General features: G+C 39.0%; 1 protein-coding gene across 3 annotated transcripts in view; it reads right to left on the reverse strand.

The window, feature by feature from the left end:
* The window catches only part of ZNF385B (zinc finger protein 385B), a 159,260-nt gene that overhangs the window by 21,691 nt on the left and 117,397 nt on the right, over positions 1 to 20,172 (reverse strand). For all 3 annotated transcript variants that reach the window (XM_070359154.1, XM_070359141.1, XM_070359146.1), the window contains one exon: positions 16,644 to 16,806. In XM_070359154.1, coding sequence (XP_070215255.1) covers positions 16,644 to 16,806 — 163 coding nt within the window. The remainder of the gene's footprint in view (positions 1 to 16,643; positions 16,807 to 20,172) is intronic.

Below are 20,172 nucleotides of genomic sequence, written 5' to 3' on the forward strand. Positions count from 1 at the left end.
TCACAATCCAACTCTCACATCCATGCATGACCACAGGAAAAACCATAGCCTTGACTAGCCGGACCTTTGCTGGCAAAGTAATGTCTCTGCTTTTGAATATGCTATCTAGGTTGGTCAAGGAGTAAGCGTCTTTTAATTTCATGGCTGCAGTCACCATCTGTAGTGATTTTGGAGCCCAGAAAAATAAAGTCTGACACTGTTTCCACTGTTTCCCCATCTATTTCCCATGAAGTGGTGGGACCGGATGCCATGATATTGTTACTTCCAGTCTACTCTCCAAGTTTTTCCCTCTCAACCACTGCTCTATGTTCTCATAATCCTCTTCATATAATTATATTTTGATCTCACACTAACTGCAATGTTTCACACTTAAATTTATTACCGGGATAGAGATATTCTTATGCTCTAGAACAATGTTTTAATTAATCTTTGTGTCCGATATTCAGAAAACCATAGGTGGACAATAAGTTTGTTGAGGTAAGGAATATTTAACTCATTGCAGGGTTTTCTAATCTCACAAGTAAAAATACTAGAAAAATCCACTGTTAACAGCCAAATCATAACTAGTGAAATGAATATAGATAGAATGGATAAATACATTTTAGCCATTGATTATGTAAAGTACTTGAATAATTATTTCCAAAGGTTTTATATATGTATATATATATGTTTATATATGCATATCAAATATCAATGCATATATATTTTTAGGAATCCTACACAAACTTACATATAAATAATAAGCATGTACCTTTGCCAGAAAATCTAAAGTACATGTGAAAACACAAATATCACAAAAATATAGCCAGACCTCTTTGCAACTTAACTGGTGTCTGGGTCTCAGGAAGGTTTCTCATGGGCTCTTTGTGTTTGGAAACTCATCAGAGGTTTGTAGCCCAACAACCCACCTGACCAATCAGTAACCGTAAGGAGTCAGTAACAAACTACATCATACTATACTCATCTAACTCAATAGAGGAACTAAAAAGCCTCTTGATGAAAGTAAAAGTGGAGAGTGAAAAAGCTGGCTTAAAGCTCAACATTCAGAAAACGAAGATCATGGCATCTGGTCCCACCACTTCATGGGAAATAGATGGGGAAACAGTGGAAACAGTGTCAGACTTTATTTTTGGGGGCTCCAAAATCACTGCAGATTTTGATTGCAGCCATGAAATTAAAAAACACTTACTCCTTGGAAGGAAAGTTATGACCAACCTAGATAGCATATTCAAAAGCAGAGACATTACTTTGCCAACAAAGGTCCGTCTAGTCAAGGCTATGGTTTTTCCTGTGGTCATGTATGGATGTGAGAGCTGGACTGTGAAGAGAGTTGAGCACCAAAGAATTGATGCTTTTGAGCTGTGGTGTTGGAGAAGACTCTTGAGAGTTCCTGGACTGCAAGGAGATCCAACCAGTCCATTCTAAAGGAATCAGTCCTGGGTGTTCATTGGAAAGACTGATGTTGAAGCTGAAACTCCAATACTTTGGCCACCTTATGCGAACCCATTTGAAAAGATCCTGGTGCTGGGAAAGATTGAGGGCAGGAGGAGAAGGGGACGACAGAGGATGAGATGGCATCACTGACTCAATGGACATGAGTTTGGGTGGACTCCGGGAGTTGGTGATGGACAAGGAGGCCTGGCGTGCTGCGATTCATGGGTTCACAGAGTCTGACATGACTGAGTGACTGAACTGAACTGATACTCATCTGAGTTATCAACAATTACATGATTGATAAACTTACGCAACAATGCTCTTTAAGAAATTCCAAGTACTATGTCTTGTGGTATTATTTAACTTTCCTCACCCTTTTAGATATCAGATGCAGGTTTTGTATCCTAGTGAGGATACCACTCATGACCAACCCAAACCCCTAAGACACATCATCTTTAGCAGGTGGCCTGAGACTGACCCAGTATATTCTGAGTCCTATAGTCGCCCATTTAGGCCTCCTCCACCTAGGAGCCTCATTTGGACTTGATCTAATTCCAAATGTCCAGAAGGGTCACAATACCTGCCAGTTAGCTCACCTGCTTTGACAGTCACAAGACTTCTCGTTGGAAAATGTTGATCTCAGTGCCCCACTTGAGAGTGAATCGCTGGACTGCTTTGAAAGTGGAAAGAATAAGCCATATAGAATTCTCCATATGGCTTATGATATGTAAAACAAAGTAAAGGACTTGCATGACAAGCTCAGAAACACCAAAAAGCTAAGTACCAACGTGGAAATGAAAGCTAGTTTATGAAATTCTCATAGCACTAAAGTATTATACAGTGGGTCAATATGATGCTTGCGGGCCCTTTCCACCTAATGCCATGTTACCACGGCTCTAGCTAAATTCCAGAAATCCTGTCTCTTCAAGCATGGTTTATCACTGTGACGCTTGCTAATTCCTAATTAACTGTGTTTATGTCTAATTTTCATATCTTGGCCTTTAGACTAATCCTGGAAGCACGGGAAATTATCTATAAATAAAAGTGACTCTACTGAATTGGAATGTGCATGCACTTACGATTAAAAAACAAAAAAGCGTATTTAAGTAACTTAGGACCCATCAGTCAGGTGGCTAATTTTATAAATTCAAAACAGGTCCTGTGATGTAATTTTCTGCCAGGCTCAATAGTGACTGAGGACATCCCTGCCCTTTCCATTTGAAAGCCTGTGCCAATCAGGTTCTGGCCAGTGGGCTACACCCCCCTCAGTGATTTTGTGACCCAGTGAAATGATAGTCACTGCCCTCCTTGTCTGAGCACCACATGACACCTGCTCCATCGTCCCTTGTGCCACTTTGTTTGAGAGCAGAAGCTGCCAGTCTCACACTCAGATAAAACAGTGGCATCTCCAAATACCTCCATGTTGGCAGCTGGCAGCTTACACTCTGTATCAGTGAGCTGGCACTGATGTAGTGAACTTGTCACTTCTAAGTGAGCACAAAACAGGTCTTATTTGCTAGACCTTGAATCTAATGAACAGCTTTCTCCTATTTTGTACAGTTTTCCAGTCATTTGACTTATACAATAGAGAAATCATATTTCGACTTCTTCAGGTTGAAAAATTGCCCCTTTTCTGATTTGTCACCAAGAGATGTGACACAGTTATTTCTGAGGCAGCTTTATTATGGAAAACAGAATAAGTAACTCATGTCACTCAAATCAAATCCCTCGGGGAGTAGGTCCAGTAGCGATTCAAAAGCCAGGAGTAAGATTAAAAACTAATTTTCTAGGTGGAATGAGGAACAGGTTCTTTTTCTTCTAAACTAATGGCCCTTCACAGAGGAAACATTCACAAGGTACAAGGGGGACATTTGAATTCTCCTCCCCCCACCTTCTTCCTTTCTAGACGCAGACTTTAGGCTTAGCTTTGAGGCTCCAGGCAGGGTGAGGAGCACGCCGATGATGGAAAGGTCAGCCTGAGAGGTACTGAGGAAACTGAGTCCTCACCTAAAATGTATATCTTTACCTAATAGAGAATGTATAAAACATTGTCAGCCAACAAGTTTATTGCCTTAGGCTGTTCCAAGAGATAGGTACAGGCTTTTACTCTTCATGGACTTAACTGGGTACTGCCTGCCCTAAGGAGACTGTGTAGACTTTTAGGGGCTGGACTGCCCAGGTATAACCACCAACCCCTTAAAAATACATCGCTAAAAGGCAATCATACTTCTCCATTTCAAATCTAGCATTTGTACCTAAATTCAATCTGCTGCTTTATTGCAAAGTTGTCAAAGCCAGCTTTATATTTAAGACATACAGGTTGCAGGAAAAAGTCTGTCGACCAGAGAAAGTCTCCTTTAAAAAGGTGAGATTGATTTAAGAAGCCTGATCTCTAAAGGGGTTTGTCTAGGGTGTCTCATCATGCTTAGGGGTACTGCAACATAGGGGCTTATGACTGTGACCATGATGAAATTGAGCAAGAAAGAGATACGACATTGTACTACAGACTGTGAGCTTCCCAACTATAATACAAAACAAATGGCTAAGAGTTTCTTTCTTGCCCAGCTTTGCCCCAAGGTATACAAACCTCATTAAGTCATTGGTTGTGGTGGTGGTTTAGCTCTAAGTTGCATCCTACTCTTGTGACCCCATGGACTGTAGTCCACCAGACTCCTCTGTCCATGGGATTTCCCAAGAAAGAATAGTGGAATGGATTGCCATTTCCTTCTCCAGGGGCTCTTCCCCATCCAGGGTTTGAACCAGCATCTTAAACCCGCGTCTCCTGCACTGCAGGCAGATTCTTTACTACTGAGCCACCAAGGACGCTCCATCAACTCATTAGAAGAAATTCCTTTGCAAGTAATATGGTATGTGGAGAATAGAGAGAGGAAAAAGAAAACCCACAATCGTCTTAAACACTAAACAGGAGTTTTTAACCTGGGGTCTGTGGACTTCCAAGGGGTCCATGAGTTCTCAGGATCCATGAAGTTGGATGATAAAAAGATACAGATATTTTCATTTATCTCTAACTGAAATTCACCGTATACTTCAATTATAAATGAAGGCAGTCTTGGTAATACATTTACCTTTGTCACCCATACACGTCAGATATTTTTAAATGAGATATTACAGTTGTCATAGAAAGGTTAAATACTGTTTAGCAACACTTCAAAATTATGGCAGATATGAGACCAGCTGTTAGATCTTATTTAATGCATTTTTGGTATACTACTGTATCATAACAAACATTGACAATGGTATTTTAATACAATTGGTTTCCTTTGTAAAACTATCAATTTCATTTTATGGATTTATTTTTTTTTACTTTTTAACTTTACAATACTGTATTGGTTTTGCCATATATCAAAATGAATCTGCCACAGGTATACACGTATTCCCCATCCTGAACCCTCCTCCCTCCTCCCTCCCCGTACCATCCCTCTGGGTCGTCCCAGTGCACCAGCTCCAAGCATCCAGTATCATGCATCGAACCTGGACTGGCGACTCGTTTCATATATGATATTATACATGTTTCAATGCCGTTCTCCCAAATCATCCCACCCTCTCCCTCTCCCACAGAGTCCAAAAGACTGTTGTATACATCAGTGAAACATCATTCAGAGAACAGGCTTCACTAGTCAGCCACAGGAATACAGTGGCTAAGACTCTGCACTCCCAATGCAGGGAGCCCGGGTTCAGTCCCTGATAAGGGAACTAGATCCCACAAGCTACAACTAAGAGTTTGCATACTGCAACTAAAGATCCCGCATGCCACAACTAAGCCTGAAAGCAGCCAAATAAATAAGTTAATAATAAAATAAAAAATTAAAAGATTAGAAAAAGAAGCATTGTGTCTAGGCCCATCACTTCATTATGCCCATACCACCTTCATTTCTGTCCCTAGCCATCATTGCAACTACTCTCTCACCAACATCCTGAGTTCCTTCTCTTGTCCCCAGGTGTTCTTTCATTGCCTCAGATGTTTGAATAGGGCAGTCTTTCACATCTTCCATTGTACGCAGTACTGGTCATTTTTCTGAGAATCCTCTTCCCTCCACCTCTAACCAGAGCCTCTGTGTCTCTCCCAACAGACAGAGACAGCTTCAGCCTCCTGCTTAAGCTCTTCCTTCATTCCCAGACTAGGTCAGCATCCCTTTCTTTCTATCAACCTTGTCATCATCTGTTTAGTATTACCCTTCCAGCTGATATGCTCTAATGAGGGCAAAGCCCACATTGGCCTGGTTCACTATCATGTATCCAGTGTGTAGTGTCAGGCTGGGTACCTATGGAAGCTCAATAAATATGTGTAAATACATGTCCCCAAAACCATTCTCTAACTTATGCTTTAATATATTTTATAACTTTTTGATTTAATGTATTGTACTCTTGTTTCATGTTGTTACTTTTATTTAAAGTGGCATAATATTCTATGGGGTATAAGTACTTTTTAAAAATAATTTCCCTAAAAATATTTAAAGCGGCATAATATTCTATGGGGTATAAGTACTTTTTAAAAATAATTTCCATCTTGTTTTCAGTTTTTACTAATGCTGTGATGAATGTCTTCATGTATATCATTTTATTTTTCTTGCTTTGTATGTAGGATTATTTCCTTAGTAAAAATTACAGGAAGAGGAGTTAATTCATCTATTGGAATTAACATTTTTATGGTTCTTGATTTATTCTATGACATTGCTTTCCAAAAGGATTCTCTCAATTTAAAATCCCATAAATAACATAAATAGAACATCTGCTAATGATTTTTCAAAGTACTTAAAATAACATTTGCTAGATTGTCATCATTGGATTGGTTAATAATGGGGTAAAATTTTTGTTGAAAAGGATAACATAAAAAACTTTAACTCAAAATGTAGTACACTAATTTCCACATTGAGGAAAATATTTTATTTGTTAACAGAGAAATAAGGACAAAGATATTGTGCTAGGGAAGACAAATTGTTTTACCTTAGACATGGCCATTTTGTTAGTTAAATGGGCAAAATTCATTGAAGACTCTATCTGAAGTTCAAATATTTGAAAGCAAGGAATAAAATAATCTCTATTATGTTATTTCATATTGAAAAGAAAAAGAACATAATTTCTAGAGGCTTAGTAATTAGTATATTAATAGCATACAAGAAACAAAAAATTAAATACTAAGAATTTTTTGCAAGCTGTTTGTTAGAAATAAAATGTATGGACTTACAAATTTCTCCTTATTTACGGACATACATGCCAGCAGGGACTTGTCAGGCAGGGCCGTGTTTCTCCTTCTGATTACACGTTCCCTCCTACTCCTGTCGTCTCAGTAGCCAACCTGGGCTTCAGGCTGGGCTGCTTCTTCACGAGTAGTACCCAATTTCTCCCTCAATAAATGAAGTTGTTTTGGGTTGTCCCTTGTTTTAATACCCTAGCTACACACAGAACAGACTGTTGACTTAGGAGGTGGGGCATCCGTCTTATTGAATATGAAGAGAAAGAGCTAACCAGTGTCTTGCTGCCCTGTTCATATTCTAGGGAGGGTACCAGAGCTTACCCCATTAAATTCTTCTTAATGATAGTAGTCTAATATATGCTAACTATGTGACTGCTGTGTGCAGGATGCAATGCCAGCATCTGCAGGGAACATAATGGATGATACGTTAACCAGTGGGAGACAAGTAGAAAGACATTTCCTGCATTATACAAATATGCACAGGAGAACAAGAAGGGTCCTTCCACATCTTTAAATGTCCCACTGGGAGAGTTCAGGTTCATCAGACCCTAATGTCCTGGAATGAAGACAAAAATGCAAATAATTGAACTGAGCTAATAAATCAAGTGCTTCGCTGAGGCTTAGTGGTAAAGAATCTGCCTGCAGTGAGACTCGGGTTTGATCCCTGGGTTGGGAAGATCCCCTGGAGAAGGAAATGGTAACCCACTCCAGTATTCTTGCTTGGGAAATCCCATGGACAGAGGAGCCTGGTGGGCTACAGTCCATGGGGCTGCAAAAGAGTCAGACTAAACAATAACAACAATAAAAGAAGCACATGAAGGGATGTAAGTGTAGGTCACTGTTGCATGGCGTGAAATGGTCATAAACTCAAAAGGACAGTGTCTTCAGTGAGCCAGGCACATTTATTGACGCAGTACTCCTGATGACAATCATGGGAGGTAGATATCAGCTCCCCCATTTTATAGATGGGGAAAGAGAAGGTCAATGAACATTACTTAGAGTTAAACATTCAGTGAGAGGTGGAAATGATCAAGCTTATGCTCTTTCTACTACATGCTAGGTAGGTAAAGGTACTCAACAATCATACCTTGGTTAATATATCTTTATCCAAAGCTACTCAAAAATTGATTTTTAAAAAACAGTTGTAAAATGGAATGGGGAAAGAAAGAACACACATTTCTGAGATGTCAGACCCAGTGAAAAAGGATCTCAAACAGTCTTCAAAAAGCATGTACAGTAAAGTTTATGAATCTTCATCTAAAGGCAGTGTATCATGGTAGCGAATTTGAGGGATCACCTGGGTGAGACCTTGAAACTACTTTTCATCTGAATGACTCTGAGCCATTATTTTCCCTCTCTAGGTCTCATGTTCTAGTATCCCTCAAAGGATTTTTATAATTAAATAAGATAATCTATATAAAATGTTTAGACATTGGTACTTTGTGCAGATCACAACAAACTGTGGAAAATTCTTAAAGAGATGAAAAAGTTGGCTTAAAACTCAACATTCAGAAAACTAAGATTATGGCATCTGGTCCCATCACTTCATGGCAAATAGATGGGGAAGCACTGTAGATGGTGACTGCAGCCATGAAATTAAAAGATGCTTGCTCCTTGGAAGAAAAGCTATGACCAACCTAGACAGCATATTAAAAAGCAGAGACACTACTCTGCCGACCAAGGCCCATCTAGTCAAAGCTATGGTTTTTCCAGTAATCATGTATGGATGTGAGAGTTGGACTACAAAGAAAGCTGAGCGCCGAAGAATTGATGCTTTTGAACTTTGGTGTTGAAGATTCTTGAGAGTCCCTGTACAGCAAGGAGATCCAATCAGTCAATCCTAAAGCAAGTTAGTCCTGAAGATTCATTGGAAGGACTGAAGCTAAAGCTGAAACACCAATATTTTGGCCACCTGATGTAAAGAACTGACTCATTGGAAAAGACCCTAATGCTGGGAAAGATTGAGGGTGGGAGAAGGGAACGACAAAGGATGAGATTGTTGGATGGCATCACCGAATCAATGGACATGAGTTTAGCAGGCTTTGGGAGTTGGTGATGGACAGAGAAGCCTGGTGTGCTGTAGTCCATGGGGTTGCAAAGAGTCAGACACGACTGAGCGACTGAACTGAATTGAACCAGGCATATAATGATATACTTTAATTATCAGTTGTACTGCTGTTAAAGTTATTTTTTGCATATAAGTCTAATAAGCTTGGATCTGTTTTATCTGTTTTCTAGAATATACTATATTAGGTGCAGCATAATAAAAGATAATGATAGCTGACTACCACAAGGGGCAGCTGTCTCATTGAAAGTAGCTGAGATAAGACCCCACAGGAGGACCAAAAACAAACAACCTCTCCAAAACTGTAAGAACACCAATAACAGTTGTTTTAATTATGCTTTACACTTTGCAAAGTCTTTCTGCAATCATTTCATTTGATTCAGACAACGTTACTGATTGTAGGGAGGGCACTGCTCCCACTTTACCAATGAGAAAAGAGGGTCTCAGAGAATGGAATGCCTTCTCTAGAATCAGAGCTAGTCAAAAGAGCAAAGAGTACCACAGTCTATAGATGTGCTGTGCAATAGGGTAGCCATATGTGGCTACTTAAATAAAATCAAATATGCGGCTCCTCAGGAGCACAAACCACATTCCAAGAGCTGAATAGTTCATGGCACTCATGTTGGACAACCCAGATTACAGACCATTTTCTTCACCATAGAAGGTTTTATTGAGTTATGCTGGCCTATAGAAACGAGAGCACCAAACCATTACTGCGTAATACTATGCCCAGTGTCCATGACAGTGACCCTGATTCTCAGAGAAAGATGTCAGGGAAAAGGAAAATACTTTAGAAATGTTTTTATGAAAAACACTAAACTTTTAACTCTAGAGTTAAATTTGTGTGGCACTAGGCTATAAGCAGGAGAAGGCAATGGCACCCCACTCCAGTACTTTTGCCTGGAAAATCCCGTGGATGGAGGAGCCTGGTAGGCTGTAGTCCATGGGGTCGCAAAGAGTCTGACACGACTGAGCGACTTCACTTCCCTTTTCATTTTCACGCACTGGAGAAGGAAATGGGAACCCACTCCAGTGTTCTTGCCTGGAGAATCCCAGGGATGGGGGAGCCTGGTGGGCTGCCGTCTATGGGGTCGCACAGAGTCGGACACGACTGAAGCGACTTAGCAGCAGCAGCAGCAGCAGGCTATAAGCATCATCAGAACTGCCCAGAATCTCCCAAAGTACCTAGAACCAGTGCTCTGCACACAGAATCTACAAATAGTTATTTAGTAGTTCTATTTCATGATTGACTCATTTCAGGAAAATATGTCAGTGTAAGAGAATTCTTCCCGAAGCAAATAAATTGAATGTCATAAAAATGTAATCTTTGTTAAAATCTCGAGGGAATTTATGTTTGTACATTTATAAAATTTAGTGTCCATACAAAGTCATTTTATATTTCAATATCTATTTGATGCAGAAAAGTTGTAAATAAATGTAATCAAAAGAGATGAATGCCAGTTAAAATAAATGTCTGAAGATGAGAAAAATTTTTAATAATGATATAAGCCTTAAAATAATGGTTTATAACATATCCCCAGTAAGTCATAAGTTAACAGATCCTCAGTAAATCATAAGTTGGTCTTAACTTTTGGTTCATTTTCTTAGAGCAACACTAGGAAATAACTTTCAGAAGTGGAGAGCCTGACAATAAGTGCTCAGTATTACTTCAAAGCAATATAAAATGCTCAGAAGTTTCAGAAGTTAGTTTCCAGAGGATGACAAATACTTGACTACACAAGAGTCATCGGCCTTGCCTGGCAGGATGGTGCTGTCAAATTCAAGGTGCACGGACAAAGATGGAGGCAGTTTCATTTTTTAAATCGACTTTGAACGTCTTAATGATATATGTACGTTTCATGGAAATATGAGCTTTAGTATAATGGTCTGTTCTCTTTAGACAGATGGGACTCAATTTATGTTGTACATGATTGTATCCCAGAATTTCAGCCTTAAGATGTTTGTCATAATATAGTTAATCTATTATTTTATGAGGGCTACTAAATCTTGGCCTCCTGAATTTGGGTAGATGCATGCCAAATTTATGATGGCGCTTGTCTAAAAATGACAGATGCTGCCAAAGCAGAAAACTATCATTTTCTTCTACTCAACAGCACAAGGTCTTGGTGTGAGAGACAGAAATGGGGGAAAGAGGCATTTACAAAGACCTTGCTGGCTAATCAATGGAGTCCTGCAGCAGTCTGTGGAAATGAGAAGCTGTCAGTTGGGAAACTTAGCCCCATTTGTAACAACACATAAAAATTGTGAAACACACAGGGGAACCCATAAAAACGATGAGGCGAGGGTCTCCATTTGTATCTTTGGCAGCAAAACTCTTCAGCAAAATTGAAAAATGCAGTTTCATAAGGTAATAGGATGACCATAAAAAGCTGAACTGTAGCCTTTCCAGGCAAATCGTACTGATGTACTAGTTGATAACTGCTCTGGGTTCACACGTGAGGAATTCCCACCATGCAAAAGCACATTATACTGGAAACTAAAACAGGTTTTGAGATGTCCTCACTTCTTTCCTTCCTTCTTAGGTATTTTCTGGTACTGTCATCTCTATCTCCATGTTATGGTCATGGGTATGGTTAAACAGGGCTTCCCAGGTGCTGCTGGTGGTAAGGAATCTGCCTGCCAATGCAGGAGACACAAGAGACATGGGTTCAGTCCCTGGGTTGGGAAGATCCCATGGAGGAGGGCATGGCAACCCACTCCACTATTCTTGCCTGGAGAACCCCATGGACAGAGGAGGCTGGTGGGCTATGGTCCATAGGATTGCAAAGAGTCAGACAGGACTGAAGTGACTTGCACACACGCATACACATAGGGGATAAACAAAAGAGTGTTTCTGTGCCCAGTAGAAATCTTTTAGAGGGGTGATCCAAATGCTACTGAAATTGTGGACAACATTCAGGAAAATCCCCTGGACCCCTGAGGAGGCAGCCAAGGCTCTGCCATATTGGTGATGCTCTTGCCCTCTGCTGACCTCTATCTAAAGGAGTGTGTCTGCCTCCAGTTACATAAAGTCAACATCTGTCAAGCAGGAGCTTTGAGAACACTTGTCATTTACGTGAAATGAGTGTTTCCATTCAAACTTGTCCTTGAAAAAATCTCTAACTCCTAAAGCTTTGGTCTCTTGCAGTTAAATGAAACAGACAACATATTGCACAGAAACGAAAGATTATCAATAAAACAAAGCCTTAATGGCCCTTTCACTGCCACATCTCCTACTGAAAAATACCGAGAGATAGCAAACAATTTAAAAGTAATACATAATCCTACTCAATAGTCTTTTAAAAAGTGGGTTAGTGGTTTCTGACTTTGCCCATTGGGACACTTGTATTAATTTTTCCGAGTTAGGAAAGTTTAGAAATAATGGGAACAGTGGAATCTGCATGGGACCAGAAGCCCCAAGTTCCTGCTCCGACTCTACTGGGATATGAGTGGTGCAAGCTCACAAAGCATTTCATTTCTCTAAGACCCAGGTACTTCAGTGTTGCCATATTTTGGGGAGCAGCTTGAAGGTGGCTACTGTATGTTATTTTTCTCTGTAGTCCTAAGAGACAATATAGGAAAACGAACAAAACCCCACTACTTTGGAAGCTCCTTGGGAGCAAGAAAGTGTCTTTCTGTTCATTGCTGTACCCTAGAAATGGCAAATGTTATAGATGCACTACACTACTTAGCACAGATAATAAATACTTGCTGAGTGAATAAATGGATATAGAGTTTATTGTGTGCATGTATGAAAGAGGGATACTAGTCTCAGCCTGACCAGTCACAGGGTTGTTGCGGGGGTCATACGAAAATAGTTATGTGACTGGATTTTACAAACTGAACAAACCCAAGGTATTCCTATTGTTATATTTTAAGCAGAACATGTTGGTTCCATCATCTTTTGCTCTTAATTGCATTTATAAATATATCTATAGCATTTTGAATCATTCCATCTGCTATCATCTTTTTAGACAGCAACTGATTAAAAGCTGTTTAGCTTTAAATAGCTTTATATACTTTGAGCTAGACGTGTATTTTCCCCATCTTGATACCTAATTAATTAAAAAAATCTTGTGCTAAAGACTAGACATATGGACCATTAGGTTGAATTATCACAATATTTATCTCTAGGTTGATTATCAAAATATTTCATTATTTTCTCGAAATAAGGTTTTCCAAAGGCTCTGCTATGAGTGGTTAAATGCTGTCACAAAGAGCATTCAACTTGATGTAAGGGGCATATTATCACAGGGAAGTGTACTGTCATATGGCATTATGACACTTGAACTCCAGGGAGAAATTTGGGTAGAATGTCTGGCCAATATGTTCTAGCCATCTTCCTGAAGCTGCCTAATGCTTGCTGTGTCTTGACCCCAATTTTCCCAAAGCACATTTATCCTCCCTCCTGCAAAGTTTTGAACTCCCACTGATACATCATGAAAAGTGGGGATAGATCCTAGAAGACTAGAAAGCTATTTCTTTGGATTTTATGTTTAATTCTATTCTAACTTCTAAAAAGTGAATAGGACAGCTATCCTTGCCTGAAATAAAACATATTTAGTTTTTTTCAATCATGTGGTCAAAGCTTCTTACAATAAATAAGTAACAGGAATTACTGTAGTTTAAACTCATTTTCTTTACAGATTTGAAAGAAAAAAAAAAAAAAGAGAGAGAGAGAGAGAGAAAGCTTCCAATAATACCCTGAACTTTTTATATCTGATAGTTTCATTATAACAAATCTCAGATCCAGACACAACATGATCAAATTATGTCTCCAAATGCATCATAAAAAATGGCTGCCCCAGTTGTTAAAATAGCAGGTAAAAAGGCTTTTCTAGCTCTTAGAAGATTGTTAGGTCACTTCTTAGAATAAATAATCTGTGTTCTCAGGGAGTAAAGTGAGATCATCTGTCAGTCCCGTACTTGTCAGATTCTTTGAAACGACATTTTTCTCTCAACTGATTTTCAGTGAATCCCCAGATGCTGTACTCCCAGAAGCTCCCTCCCTTAAAAGTTGGCTATTTCCTCTTCCTCAGGATTTGCCCTCATTTGGACAATACTCTATTGCTAAGTTATTGCTGCTAAAATATGAGAAAGGAAATTGAATTACTAAATCTTTTGGATGCTCTGAATGCCCGGATTTTGAAATGATAGCTGAGACACCATGTTACTAGCATATTCCCTTTTTACTCAAATATCTCAGAATCACATAGATACTGCTTAAACTCACTTGATAGGAACTCTTCATTCAAAACAAAAAGATCAGTGCTAGTGAATTTCAGTCTTGTAAGAATTATCAGTCAACCATGACTTCTCACTGTGACTGTTACTCTACTTTTTGGCTGACTCCTTAGAGGCAGCGTTGTCTGAAATAAAACACTTCAGTTAATTAAGTACCACACTCCTTCCTATTCCCTCCCCCTTCCCTCTGTGACCCACCTAGACTGTTTATGAAGGTGTGGTCCCTGGGTCTCCTATTCTCTTAAAGTGGGGTTTTAAACAAAATCAAAACCAGTTACCAAAATGTCATGACCGTCTCTCATAATAATGTTATGACAAAAGGAACTTTTTAAGGATTTAGAAATAGGTGGTCAACAATAGGTTTTGTATTACATTATTTAGACCAGATTTCCCATCTGGGCAAACTTTCTAATTTTCTAACTTGAAAATTGTACAAAACACATGTGTAAATTATTGCTTAGAAGCCAACATTTAGTTGAAGGTGGAAAAAAAAAAAACCATATATCTATTTAGCAAATATAACCTTTATTTTTAAATAGTGCCATTTTCCAACAGCTTTGGTATTGCTTTTATAGATATAATAGGACAAATTAAATGTTTCACTAGTATCAATATTTAAAACATGGAGAAACAAAAAAGTAATCTGAATGACCTAACCAATGACTTGCCTACTAATTTATGAAGATTTTGAGTATGAAGAACATGGAAAAGTGAGGTAACCCTCAAATACATATAGCTTCCATGATTTCTAATCCAAGTCTGGACAATGACATGGTGAGTGAGGTCAATACTGCTGGACCACAGGTATTTTGGGGGGGTACATAGGGGAGTGGCAGAAGCAGCAGAGGATGTAGGATTAAAGACAACCACATAGCTACTGGAGAAGAGACTCTGGGCTTGAGATTTGTTTTTCTCTCCCCACTGTCATCTCTTAGGGTTCTTCTAGATCTCAATTCTCTTTCCTTGTTTATACCACTACTGTGCTTGATCTTGGTGTGTTCCTATTACCCGCTAGGCAAACATGATTATTTGTAAAGTCTTAAATAAGCTGAAGGAATGGAGTGACAATAACCTCCACTGTTTTTTATCATTTGCTTATAAGGACTTCTGTGCATAAGTAGCACAAGTCAGGTAAGAAAACCTTTCTCAGAATATTATTTCATAGAGGCAACAATATCCTGTAGAAAATGAAATCAGGCAGGAAGTCAGAGATGATGGATCCTAGTCTTCCAAACACTGGGTAACATTGGGCAGATAGCGGATGCAATGTGGACCTCACCGTGGCTTGCTGATTTATAAACTGGAGATAATATTTGACTCTAATAACTGATAAGTCTGGGTTAAAGATTAACTTGCTAATATGCAGAAAAAGGTTTTGTTCTTTAGAAGGGGAGAAGTGTGATGTAATAATTTAGTATTTATTATCTGTTCATCAGGTATCACGATTTAGTGATCCTATCACACAGAGAACAAAAGTCTTTTATCACCAAATTTGAATCAGCTCATTCATTCCAGGCTTCAGAGCTTTGGGCACCAGCATCTATGGGACCTCACCAATAATGGTCACATTTTACATAGTCTCTTTGTCCGATGAGGGTTTTCTGAATCCTCCTTTTACAAATGGATTTGTTTTTCTCCCAAGCCCCTGGGCAACCACAGGAAAGCATTCTTAAGTCTCGTCCTCAAATTCTATAATGATTTGGAGAGGAGAAGAAAATCAGAAGAGCAGTGTGTGTCTGTGTGCTTCCAACAACAGAGAGGTACCTAAAGAGAGAGTCGAACAAAGGAGAAAAGGACCACTCTCTCAGTTTTCCTTCATAGATGGTCACTGCAACAGGGAGACTCCTCCATCTTGGGTGCTGACAGGTGGCTGTGAATGTGTGGAAGCCTATTAAACATCCAATTTCATGGCATACCCACTAGAAATACAATTTTTTTTTCTTCTTCCTGAGTCATTCAGTTTGAACCTACTCAGAAAAACTGCTGATTCACTGGGACTATGAAATAGAGACTCTTCTTAAGAGGCCCTTCCATGAGTAGCCCATTTCCGATTATATAAAGTTCTTTTAGTCAGCTCATAACTGTGAAAAGTTCCTTTAAAATCTTTGAGTTCATTTATAACTCTGAGGGGAAGTCTACAAAGACCTTAAAAAATCAATAGCTTTTATTATTGGACACATTTCTAGATTCACTTAATAGTGTTACTCTCTCAAAAAACTTTACTCTGTTGCCCTTCAACTCCTCTTCACTGGGGTAAGAAAATATAAAAATGTCTGTTAATAAACAAGTTTAAGAATTCCTTGACTGAAAGGTCCATTGCAAAAACCAAACATAAAAAGAATAGAGGGGAATAATAAACTCAGTATTTTAGACCCATTTCTTGATTTTTGTCTAAACACAATGTGACCAAGAAGCTTCCACTTATTTTCATGCATATATTATATATATATATATATTTATACACACACATATATACTTAAAGGTATATATTTAACAACATGGAATGGTAACATATCAAATGCTTAGATTCCGTGCAAACACATAACCTTTCCTGTGAAGGAAATATACTCATATTATAAAAACGAATCATGGAGAGTAACATGCAACAGTGGAGGGGAAGAGAACGAGGTAGGGACAGGACCAGGAGGAACACAGAGAATGTAAAGAACAAAAAGTGTCATTGACCTGATTTGTCAGAGTTGTTGCCTGTGATTGGAGTGATGGAGCAGCTGGGATTAGCCTTTGCGCTGTCCTTGGAAGAAACCATTTTGGGTTTATTTTTCGTTGCCTCTAGTGCTTTGACCTTCTTGGCATGTTTACTTCCTTTGTAGTGGGCCTCGGCCTGGCTCTACAAAGGAGAACAAATCAGGCTCATTGTTTTGCTACTTACAAACACCACAATGGATGATCATGCAGGAAAAAATACATTCAGTCATAGGCACCACAGACATTTATAGCTCAGCACTCAACTACGTTTTTGGCATTTAATGAGTAGCAGACCAGTATCTAAGAGATTTCTGCATACTGAGACCTTTTTTTATACAACACAGAGGACCTGTGTTTTTCAAAACCAGACATTATACAAGTGGACAGAAGGGTTAGGGCAAAACTGGGATGAAGGTGAACTTTGTCATTAATGTCTTCCCACCACTGCCCATCTGGGTTACTTGTCGAATGTTTGGCCGGCAACAAGCACCTTGAGTGTCCTACCTGGGTAAGACCTTACACGACCACTTCATTTAGTTTCCTTTTAGCTACAAATCTGTCTTCCCTGCACCTATATTTCTCTTGGCTCTGCTCTGAGAGCAAGTGATGTGATAAAGCAACCAGCTAGAGAGTGGAAATGGCACTGCATTGTGGAGTCATCTCTATGTGCTTAACGCGTCATTCTGATGACTCCAATTCTAAGAACAGACAATAGAAGCCACAAAGGAAATAGGGACAATGCTTGCTTCTGATCTCAGATGTGATTCTGAAGTCAAAGCAGTTAGTACTACATTCACGTATACTCAAAGCATAGGTGAAACTGTGACTTCAATACTAGATCAAAAAAAAAAAAAAAGAGTGATCAAGGCAAGTGATTTTTAAAAATTTTCAAAAGACAAAAAACAAGTTATGGAAAAACAAGAAAACATTTAGTCAATTTGCTGATTTTTGGAAAATTTTCCTCTACCTAAAGAACAAGGATTTTACCTTTTTGGCTTCTAGTATAATGCACATGTTAACTGAAGAATTAAGTATATTTGCTCCAATTTCAGAGAAGGCAATGGCACCCCACTCCAGTACTCTTCTTGCCTGGAAAATCCCATGGACGGAGGAGCCTGGTGGGCTGCAGTCCACAGGATTGCTAGGAGTTGGACACGACTGAGCGACTTCACTTTCCCTTTTCACTTTTATGCATTGGAGAAGGAAATGGCAACCCACTCCAATGTTCTTGCCTGGAGAATCCCAGGGACAGCGGAGCCTGGTGGGCTGCCGTCTATGGGGTCGCACAGAGTTGGATATGACTGACGCGACTTAGCAGCAGCGGCTCTAATTTCATTTAAAACAGACCCCCAAAATATAAACAAACTAAAACATATATGGTGTATTAGCTTGGTTAGAAAGGTAAAGATGCTGATAAACCTGTTATATAAAATAAGAAGCGAAAGCGAAAGTTTCTGTTCGAAGATTCCTAAAATAATAACTTTTTTAACTTCAGTTTTCCTTATATACACTTGTGTGTGTTTGAAGATGGTAATACTCATATTTTCATCCATTTTCCTCAGCAAGCAGAATATAGGTTGTGTGTGTGTGTGTGTGTGTATGTGTGTGTGTGTGTAGGTAGATGTGGCAATGGACAGGAGGCAGATTTTACTTCTACATTTCAACTAAATATATGTGATTTTCCTAGCACATAACCTGGATCCCCCAAGGTCAACAGATTTGAATTGAGTATACTTAGTCCCTAACTTTCTGAATATGTTTTCATAAATATTATTTTAGACTATCATTGACTTATCATTGTTCTTAGTTGGTTTGCTCAAGGACTTCTCATGCTGTTCTCTGTCAAGTTGAAAAAAATCCAATCCTAAAGGAGGAAAAAGTGTAATATTAAGTTTTATTAACATCTGAGAATGGTTAAATCCAGCAAATACTGTTGGGTAGGCATAAATTAAGAAAATACACAAATAAAACTAAAAATTGATAACATGAAGAAATAACAACAATGACCAATATTATTGAGCCTCTGCCAAGAACATTTCTAAATGAATTATGTGTATTTGCTCATATAATTATCATAATACCCTGTAAGGTAGGTACAATTATTGGTCAACACTTTACAAATAGAACACTGGGCACGAGAAGTTAAATACTTTATCAGAAGTCACACAGGTTGGTGTAGAAGGCACTTTGTGGATCTGAAATGCGTCCACGTGTACCCCTATTTAACTATACATTATTGTTGTTGCTTCAGTCACTGAGTCTTGTTCAACTCTTTTGCCCACGAGGCTCCTCTGCCATGGGATTTGCCAGGCAAGAATACTGGAATGGGTTGCCATTTTCTTCTCCAGGGGATCTTCCTGACCCAGGGATCAAACCCACATCTCCTGGTTGGCAGGTAGATTCTTTAATGGTGAGCCACCAAAGGAGCCCAAATAACTATGTATCCTCATTTTAAACATACACATACACTAAATTAACAATATAATTTTATTAGAAGTAAAAAAATTACATACAAAGCCCACTGCTTTTAATGACTAAGTGAAGGATTATACTTTAGTAGAAGTTTCTATGAGTAGGGACTATCTTCTTAATTCATGGAAATAAATTTATTGGATTGAAAAAGTTCCAATTGAAAATTGGACTTTTATGTATGATGCTATGGAAAAACTCAAACGAACTTTCTGGCCAAACCAACACTAACATAGTATGTTAGGCCTGAACCTTCTGTTGAGTAGCTAAGAAAGGCCCGCTTGTTTGGTATATAACAATTTCTACAAGACATCAGGAGACCGCCTAGTTAATTCATCTTTCCAAGTATACTAAATAGTGAGATGTTACTTTAGTGTCCTTTGGCTAAAGAAACATCAAGTTCTCTAAATAAAACCTCCTAGCACAAGATAAGTGGAGTGTCACTTCCTCATTATTATTTCCTGGCACCCTTGCAGAAAGCTAACAGCATCAATTAGCACTTGGGATTAAAGAGCCAGCTAAGTGACACCTCACTGGATGCCAAGATAGAAAGAGCTCTCTTGAGCCGTGATTCACCTTCCTTTTGAGTTCTGGGGCCTTGAGAAAAGTGAAACAAGCTTTCTTAGCCTCTGCTCGCTGCTGTTTGTGAAAGATCCCGAGTTAAGACAGTGGCAGACCCCACTCACTCATGCTTGGCATCTTTCCAATTCCCTGTGATATTCTTGGTTAGTAGCACTTTGCTGTCCTCAGTACTGTATCTGAGGTGTCAACAGCTTCTAAATCCTGGGCAAATCTTCAAGTGAAACTGAGACATTGTTAAATAGCAACACGATTAACCTGACTTCATTATCTGGGAATCTCCTTAATTGAGGAATGAAAGCAACAAGGACAAGAGCCAGAGAACCTATGAATGAGGCAAGACGATTAAGCCTGATCAGCGATGGTTCTTGTATCCTTTCTGAGAAACTTGGCTAACCAAATGAACTTATTTTATACCTCAGCGAGTAATCAGCAACCTATTTGTCTAGCACTAATGGCT

Source organism: Bos mutus, chromosome 2 (genome assembly GCF_027580195.1).
Source record: "Bos mutus isolate GX-2022 chromosome 2, NWIPB_WYAK_1.1, whole genome shotgun sequence".
Lineage (NCBI taxonomy): Eukaryota > Metazoa > Chordata > Mammalia > Artiodactyla > Bovidae > Bos > Bos mutus.